Source organism: Chlamydomonas reinhardtii, chromosome 9 (assembly GCF_000002595.2).
Source record: "Chlamydomonas reinhardtii strain CC-503 cw92 mt+ chromosome 9, whole genome shotgun sequence".
NCBI lineage: Eukaryota > Viridiplantae > Chlorophyta > Chlorophyceae > Chlamydomonadales > Chlamydomonadaceae > Chlamydomonas > Chlamydomonas reinhardtii.
The window spans coordinates 2,308,888-2,317,608 of record NC_057012.1 but is presented as its reverse complement, the minus strand read 5'-3'; the positions used below and the strand labels follow the sequence as shown (position 1 = coordinate 2,317,608).

Sequence of the window (8,721 nt, the reverse complement as noted above, 5' to 3'; positions counted from 1 at the left end):
GGGAGGGGGGGGATGGAGGGGCGGCTGAGGAAGGAGCAGGTGGGAGGGGCGGCAGGGTAGGGGGGGAGGGATGAAGGGGTTAGTGGCAGCGTTACGGTGGGTGATGGGGGCTGCGGTTGCCGAAGCTGCGTCAGCAGTGCAGGGATTCGGGGACCAAACCCGAACCCAAATGTCCCCGCAACTACCAACACTCGCACAACAACACCGTCATGCCCCCCCACGCCTCTGCCTGCACTCCCCTCGTTTTCGTTGGTTTTGGTTTAGTTTGGGCTGGTATTTACAAACCCCACCCTCACCCCATCCCCAGTTTCTCCTTGCAGCGCGACTGTTTCGGAATTGTCCACTGTTAGCCCCCGCCCGGTCTAGAGTTAACTCCCCATTCCCCCCTACCATTTTTCCAAACATCTTTGCACCCCCCACACAAACATCCACCCCCATCCCCAACCCCCACCCAAACACACGCACACCCACAGGCCCTGTCTGAGGCCATCCAGTTCTTCCGTGCCGACTTCCTCACCGCCCAGCAGCGCGCCGGGGTACTGTCCGGCGAGGTGGCCAGGTTCCTGCCGCTGGCAGGGGCGGGGGGCGGCGGAGGAGGCGGAGGCGGAGGAGGCGGAGGAGGTGGTGGTGGAGGAGGAGGAGGAGGGTGAGTCAGTGGGCGGCTTTGTTGGCTGTGTCGTGTTTGCGAGTCTTGTATGTGTGCGTGTGTGTATGTGTGTTAAAGAGCACAAGGAAAACATAGCGCAAAGACAGTGTATGTGCGTGTGTGTGTCCTTTTGTATGCGCGAGCTCAAGCTGCGCGACTCCAAGTCAACGCGTGTGCCGAGCTGACCGAGCAGCCGCCACCACACCTGCGCAATGTGGGCACTGCAGGTTCTACGGCGGCGGCGGAGGCGGTGGCGGAGGCGGTGGTGGGGGTGGAGGCGGCCCGCCTCCCGAGGGCCCTGTGCTGGGCACCTGCCAGAGCTGCGGTGCCGGCGGGCTGGTGCTGTGCCGCGGCGGGGACGGCCGCTGGGCGGCGGTGTGCGGCCGCGTGGGCGTGTGCGGCTTCAGGTGGGGTGAGGTGTGGTGGTGCTGTGGGAGAGCAGGGCAGGGCAGGGCACGGCAGGGCACGGCAGGGCAGGGCAGGGCAGGGCAGGGCAGGGCAGGGCAGGGCAGGGCAGGGCAGGGCAGGGCAGGGCAGGGCGGGTAGATGGAGGGAGAGGGGGGGCGATGGTCAGGCATCAGGGCAAAGGCCGCACGGGACAGACAGACAGACACACACACACACACACACACACACACACACACACACACACTTACACACACACTTACACACACACTTACACACACACACACACACAAGGCTTGCACACGCCCTCACACACTTGCACACACACACACACACACACACACACACACACACACACACACACACACACACACACACACACACACCTTATCAAAACGCACCCCCCCACACACCCACAGACTGGGCCTACCCAAGGCGGTGACGGCGGCGGCCGTGTCCGACACCGCCTGCAGCCGCTGCGGCCTAGTGGCGGCGGAGGGAGGGGCCGGAGGCGGCGCCGGCGGCGCGTACGGCGGCGGCGGCGGCGGCGGCGGCAGCGGCGCCTACGGAGGTGGCGGCGGCGGCGGGGGCCCGGGTCCGGGTCCGCTCATGTGTGCGGCGCTGCGGTTCCGTATGGCGCAGCTGCCGTCGGGGCTACTGCAGGTGCGCGTGCAGGGTTGGTGGCTGGGGACTGGGGGCTGGGTGGGTGGATGGATGGGTGGGGGTAGTGAAGTCCAGTGGGTGGGCGCCATACACGCGGGAGCCCAGACGGCATGCCCCCAGTTTACATCGCATGGCCGCAAAGCATTGTCGTCGAGCTGGCAGCAATGACACACACAGCCACACGCAACCCGTACGTACGCCCCGCGCCCTCCCCTCCCCCTGCATGCCCTCCGTGCCCGCCCTTCGACTAACCCCTTCCCGTCGTGGTGTGCGGCTTTGGGCCCCAATCCCAACCCCCAACCCCACCTCACCCCCACCTCACCCCAACCCCCACCCCCAGGACCCCAACCTGACGGCCTGCCTCGTGTGCGACCCCCGGGTCAAAGAGGTCCTGGAAGCCTGCGGCGTAGGCGGCCCCGGGGCAGGCGGCGGCGGAGGCGGCGGCGGCGCTCGTGGGAGAGCAGCAGCTGGAAGCGGCGGCGGCGGCGGCGGTCGTGGCGGCGGCAGGAATACGGCGGCGGCTTCGGCGGTGCGCAACGCTCTGGCAAACGCACGCGGCGGCAACAACCACCAAAACCATAACCGCCACGGCGGCGGCGGCGGCTCGCAGGCGCTTGAAACTGGCGGCGCGTACGGCAGTGAGGCTCACTACAGCAACGGTAATAACGGCAATAACGGGAATGGTGGCGGTTACGGAGGGGCCGATCATGATGACGACCTTGGTGGTGACCAGGGGCGAGGCGGCGGCGGCGGCGGCGGCGCCCGTCGTGGCCGCCGCGGCGCGTCCGCGTCCCGTGCGGCGACCGGCGGGCGTGGCGGCGGCGGGACGCGGTCTCGGTCTGAGCCTGCGACGGCGCGATCCGGCGGCCGCGGCGGCGGCGGCAGGCGCGACGCCGCCAGTGAAGACGGTGGCGGAGGCGGAGGCGGTGGTGGCGGCCGCGGGAGAGGCGCGGGGCGGGGCAGGGGCGGCGCTGCCACCTCGGGTTCCGGCTCTCGCGGCGGCGGCGCTGGCGGCGCTGGCGTGCCGCTGTGTCCGCGGCACAACGCGCCGTGCCGGCGCTTTGTGTCCAACAGCGCTGCCAACCCGGGGCGTGCGTTCTTCAAGTGTGGGCACGAGGACCGGGGGGAGCAGGACGCATGCGGCGCCTTCGTGTGGGAGGACCAGTGGGACGGCGCGTCGGCGGCGCCGGCACGCGGAGGAGGGGGAGGAGGAGGGGGAGGAGGGGGAGGGGGTGGCGGCAGAGGGGCGGGAGGAGGCGGGGGAGGGGGTTACGGTGGGAGAGGGGGAGGCGGCGGAGGGGGAGGGGGGACGTATGTGTCCGCGACGGGCGTTGCGTTCGGCGAGGGTGGGGGAGGCGGAGGTGGAGCTGGGGGCGTGTGTTTCCGCTGCAACCAGCCAGGGCATTTTGCCCGCCAGTGCCCCAACTCGTGATCGGCCTGACTACGCTTGAATTATTGCTGAGAGCATGACTGTGGAGTTTGTGTGCAAGCTTTGAATGTATTGGACACATGTACGTGTACGTTTGTGTGTATACGTAGCGCATTGCAAGTAAGGTTTGGATACGTGCGGTTGCGCGCGTTTACACGCTTCAAGCTGGAACCTACCAGGAGGGTGGATTGCGTTGGTGGGGCAGCGGTGGTGGTGGGGCAGCGGCGGTGGGGCAGCGGCGAGTTATTGTTTCAGCCACCGCCGCTGCTGCCACACGTGTCAAAGAGCACAAGGAACAACAATGTGTGTGTAAGCGCCGGTGTATGTGTACGGCATGTGTGCGGCGTGCAGCAGCAGGATGTGTGGATGAGTGTCCGTACGGCGGTCGCAACACGCGGGTGGCGCGTGTGTGTGTGTGTGTGTGTGTGTGTGTATGTGTGTGTGTGTGTGTGTGTGTGTTAAAGAGCACAAGGAAAACGTTACGCAAAGACAGTGTATGCGATGCAGCAAAGCGACGGTTTACGGATGTTACCTGAAGTTACCTCGCATACCTGCTGCGGTGAGCCGCCGGTCTTACCAACCGGAAATCGCGCAACCCAGTGCAACCCCCGCTACTCTAACCTCGAGGGGGGATTAGTGTCCACACGCTCTCAAGGGTGCAAACCCATGCATGTGCTCACGGTACCGTGAGGCCCAGGCACTCCTACGATTCCTAGCTCCGCGTCGCTACTCTATATGTGTATATGTGTGTGTGTGTGTGTGTGTGTGTGTGTGTGTGTGTGTGTGTGTGTGTGTGTGTGTGTGTGTGTGTGTGTGTGTGTGTGTGTGTGTGTGTGTGTGCGTGCGTGCGTGTGTGTGTGCGTGTGTGTGTGTGTGTGTGCGTGTGTGCGTGTGTGCGTGTGTGTGTGTGTGTGTGTGTGTGTGTGTGTGTGTGTGTGTGTGTGTGTGTGTGTGTGTGTGTGTTGCTACCAAACAAGTGTGCGTGGGGGCCGCCGACTCCGCGACCGAGCGGGCCCGAAGGGCATTGTCGTGCGTGCGTCGGACGTCCGGGATGAGGGCGACATGCGACTTCGTTTTTGTTGTTGATGCTGGGCAACGAACCCGCCTTCCTAGGCGGGTGCTGCAGTTTGCACAATCAGATCCCATAACCCGTGTAACGCGAAAGACCCTGTGTGTGTGTGGTCGTGCTTGCTGGGCAGCTTGCGCCGGGGCGCCATGGTGCTACGTAGCGGCTTAGCCAGGTGCCGAATGTGTCATCTCAATCCCTTCAAGTCTTTCTTGCTGGTGCGCTTGCTTTCGCAGCACAATGCACAAAATCAGTGTCCCATGAAGCATGGCAGGCATCCTTGCAACTTGCAAGCCGAGGGGAGGGGCAATACTCTGGCGTCCCTACGCGCTACCACAGCGCTGAGTACACAAGTGCAAACCTCCGCAAGCAACTCCATGGGCCCATGGAAGCTCTCCAGACCTAGCCGATCAGCCCATTGTCATCAGCAGGCCAGCAGCACAGCCACGCCCTCTGCGCGCTGTGGCCTGTAGGGCCGCCCCCTGCCACCCCTCCCGCCTAACACGGTCCCATCACACTCCCGCCGTGCCCCTCCCTGCCCCTCCTCCCTGCGCCCCCCCCCCCAGCCCCTCCTGCCCTTCTTCACTCTTTCCACACCTCTTGGTTTTGCGCGCCACCCCCATACGCCAAAGCGGGTACGCAACACGCCTTGCAAAACCGTTGTTGCAGATTGCTGGCTGGAGCCAAGCACTGCCTCGTACATGCCACGTCACTTGAACTGGAAGCCAGTTGCCGACAGTTGACACCTGACAGCACGTTTGCCGTTAATATAGTTTCTACATTAGCATGCAAAGTTTTTTGTGCTCATAAGTCTGCCAGCGCTGCAGAGCGCGCGCGACGGCATGGCGCGGATTTCAACGGCGGGGCATTCGCAATCGTAGTCTGCCAGTGTCGCGATGGTGTACGCAGTTATATACAATTTCAGCTGAACATACATACTGTTGTATACGCCGCAGAGGCTACAAACAAGGCGGCCGCGCCTTCTGGAGAAACCGCCCTCAGCATTCTTGCTAGTTAGAGCGCATCGCAGCTGCAAGAAACATACGTTTTTCGCTCCTACTCAGCACACCAAGAAAACCCTACAAGTTAACGCGTAGCCGAGCCTCTGAACCCATGGACTTCAACTCAGACTAAGTCCTGCGGCTTCTCCACACCCCTCCAAACGCGCTCAGTCAAACTAGCATGGCTGGCAACGGAGGGCTGGCTTCCGCAATCACAGCGTTTCTGGCCGTCCTGCTGTGGCTTGGTTCCACGACAGCGGAGGTGGGAGCTCGCGCGAGCCACCGGCATCCCCGCCATTTCCACCTGAACCATCGGCACCGCCAACTACGGAGCAGCAATAACAACCTCATTTCGGGTCCCTCACCAGCACCATCGTATGTCGGGCCGGTGTATCCGCCTGCCTACGATGCAGCACCACCATACTACGCTGCCTGGGCCCCACACTACCCGCCCTCCTACGCGCCGCCCTACTACTCCACGCCCGCGCCATACCCGCCCACCTATCCACCCACCTACCAGCCGCCACCACCTCCTCCTCCGCCACCACCTTCCCCGCCGCCACCCTCGCCGCCGCCCCCTCCTCCCTCACCCCAGCCCCCCAGCCCGTTGTCCGTGTTGTGCGCTGCACCCACCTCCTGCCCAGACACAGCAACCCTCGCGGCAGCGGGCATCCCCAACGCCGCTTGTGGCGACTGCTCTGTGAGCGAGCAGTGTTTTGTGGAGTCCCGGCAAGACCAATTCCTTGGGGCCGGGGCCGCATCGAGCTTCCTCTCAGTTGCCTCCTGCGCCAACGCCAAAACCGACGGGTGAGTCACGCGCAAAGCTTACCCACGTGCCGCACTTTGCACACACAGCCGCGGAACCTGCACTTTATATTGCGCGGCGTGTCGGTCTGTTGCCTTCCTGTTGCCGACCCGCCGTTGCCTACTGCATTCCTGCCCCACCACCTCCCCACGACCCCACGCCACCAAACGCGTCATCATCCCGCGCCCGCAGGTCTGTCACGGATCCGGTCCTGAGCTTCCTAACCTTCCCGCGCTACCCCACACTGCCGGTCGCCGACCCGCGCTACCCCTACCTGCACCTCTACCTGGCGGCGGCTGACACGGCCCCCGGCGACTCGGTGGCAGTGGCAGTGGCCTGCTACACCGACGCCAGCCTGACAGAGGTGGACAAGTACCTGGTGCTGCAGCGGATACGTGAGTTACGGTGGCTCAGCGGATTTGTGGAAGTGTGGGACAAACAGCCTGTGCTTGGGTCATGCGTAGGTCAAAGGGTATCGGCGTCTCGCTGGTCTTTGGCAGCTACGTCGTGGAGGCGGGGTGGCGGGCAACGGGGGCATGCGTGCGAGTGGCTCCTAGGGTGCGTGCAATCACCACCGTCCCTGGCAGGGCCATCACTGACCCGCATATCAACCCTTCTGACGCAGCAGCCTGCCTCAATCCGAACAAAGCGCAGCGCGTACTGACCTGGCTGCTGCTGCTGCTGCTGCTGCTGCTGCTGCTGCTGACCTCGCGCGCTTCCCTCGCAGCGACCGCCGCCGACAACTACAGATGCCTCAGCTGCAAGTGGTTCTGGAGCTTCGAGGTCCGGACCCCGGCCGCGTCCAGCTGTTCATCCTCCCCGCCACCACATCCTTCGCCGTCCCCGCCGCCTTCCCCGCCGCCACCCTCGCCGCCCCCTCCTCCCTCGCCCCGGCCCCCCAGCCCGCTGTCTGTGTTGTGCGCTGCACCCACCTCCTGCCCAGACACAGCAACCCTCGCGGCGGCGGGCATCCCCAACGCCGCTTGTGGCAACTGCTCTGTGAGCGAGCAGTGTTTTGTGGAGTCCCGGCAAGACCAATTCCTTGGGGCCGGGGCCGCGTCGAGCTTTCTCTCTGTAGCCTCCTGCGCCAATGCCAAAACTGACGGGTGAGTCACGCGCAAAGCTTACCCACGTGCCGCACTTTGCACACACAGCTGCGGAACCTGCCATTATATTGCGCGGCGTGTCGGTCTGTTGCCTTCCTGTTGCCGACCCGCCGTAGCCAGCTGCATTCCTGCCCCACCACCTCCCCACGACCCCACGCCACCAAACGCGTCATCATCCCGCGCCCGCAGGTCTGTCACGGATCCGGTCCTGAGCTTCCTGACCTTCCCACGCTACCCCACACTGCCGGTCGTCAGCCCGCGCTACCCCTACCTGCACCTCTACCTGGCGGCGGCTGACACGGCCCCCGGCGACTCGGTGGCAGTGGCAGTGGCCTGCTACACCGACGCCAGCCTGACAGAGGTGGACAAGTACCTGGTGCTGCAGCGGATACGTGAGTTACCTTTGTTACAGGGTCAGTTGGTTAGGGCAGGTATGTATTGTGGGGCCTGTGGGGCCTTGTCGGCACTTGGGGCTGCTCGGGTGGTGGGGGCTCTAAGATCGATAGAAGGGCATGTGTGGTCATCGGCAGCCACGTCCTGGAGGAAGGGGGAGGGCCACGGGGGTGCGCCGAGCGGCAGCGGCCCTCCGGCCTAGCGTGGCGTGCGTGCGAGTGGCTCCTAGGGTGCGTGCGATCACCAGCGTCCCTGGCAGCAGGGCCATCACTGCCCCGCATGTAAACCCTTCTGACGCAGCAGCCTGCCTCAATCCGAACGAAGCGCGGCACGTACTGACCTGGCTGCTGCTGCTGACCTCACGCGCTTCCCTCGCAGCGACCGCCGCCGACAACTACAGGTGCCCCAGCTGCAAGTGGTTCTGGAGCTTCGAGGTCCGGACCCCGGCCGCGCCCAGCTGCTGATGGGGCGCAGGGGCTCGCCACTAAGCATGGCCCTGAATGCAGGGTGCGTGTACATACATAGCGTCATGTGCATTTAACATTGTCCGAGTGTATGTTTGGCTTGCGCATTGTTTGTGTCAGACAGTCCATCTGGGTGGCTGGCGCATGGTGAGCAAGTGGCCGTGCCGTGCGTGTGTGTTTCCACAGGTATGGTATGCCGCCGTGCGTGAGAGGTGAATCGGTAGGTGGTGCAAGGCAGGGCGAATGGATGCGGTGTGAGTTTGACGCGGGGGGTGGGCACGTGCTGCTGAAGCTGCACCGGCAACTTGACTGCCGAGTGCTGTGGCAGTAGCTTGGGCACATCTTGCCGCCGCCGTCAGCCACCCGGTGCGCGTTTAGTCTTACACGTGGGTACTGGGTAGCGGCAATTTGTGTATGTGTGTGTGTGTGTGTGTAAATGTCCAATCGCATTGTCATTCATAGGCAAAACTCGAAGAGGCAGGTTTGCAGGCAGGTACACGCACATTCGCATAAAGTGACGAAGGAGATACTGCACAGTACGCATGGGCTGGGGATCTGGTATGTGCCGTATTGCAGTGATGGAAGCGCTTGCAACCAAAAGCGTTTTGTTAGTAGCAACCCGGTAGCGGCAATGGATGGAGTTGCACGTTGTGATTGCAGACCGCCAACCGAGCAGTATGCTAGTGGGTACTCAGGGGTATCGGTACTGCTGGGCCTGGCACTGAAAACAGCTGGCCGCAACA

The 8,721-nt window shown here is 63.9% G+C and overlaps 2 protein-coding genes across 2 annotated transcripts; both read left to right on the top strand.

Annotated features, from left to right (window-relative positions):
- Nucleotides 1–4,312, top strand: CHLRE_09g392252v5 (uncharacterized protein). Its single transcript, XM_043065629.1, has 5 exons — nt 1–39; nt 474–646; nt 874–1,053; nt 1,471–1,714; nt 2,055–4,312. Exons 1-5 carry the CDS (start codon nt 13–15, stop codon nt 3,144–3,146), a joined length of 1,716 nt encoding a protein of 571 aa, XP_042920971.1. The 5' UTR covers nt 1–12; the 3' UTR covers nt 3,147–4,312.
- Nucleotides 4,313–4,988: 676 nt separating this feature from the next.
- Nucleotides 4,989–8,684, top strand: CHLRE_09g392251v5 (uncharacterized protein). Its single transcript, XM_043065628.1, has 5 exons — nt 4,989–6,017; nt 6,208–6,410; nt 6,959–7,121; nt 7,311–7,513; nt 7,893–8,684. The coding sequence occupies exons 1-5, from the start codon at nt 5,392–5,394 to the stop codon at nt 7,976–7,978; spliced, it is 1,281 nt and encodes a 426-aa protein (XP_042920970.1). The 5' UTR covers nt 4,989–5,391; the 3' UTR covers nt 7,979–8,684.
- The last annotated feature ends 37 nt before the right edge of the window (nt 8,685–8,721 follow it).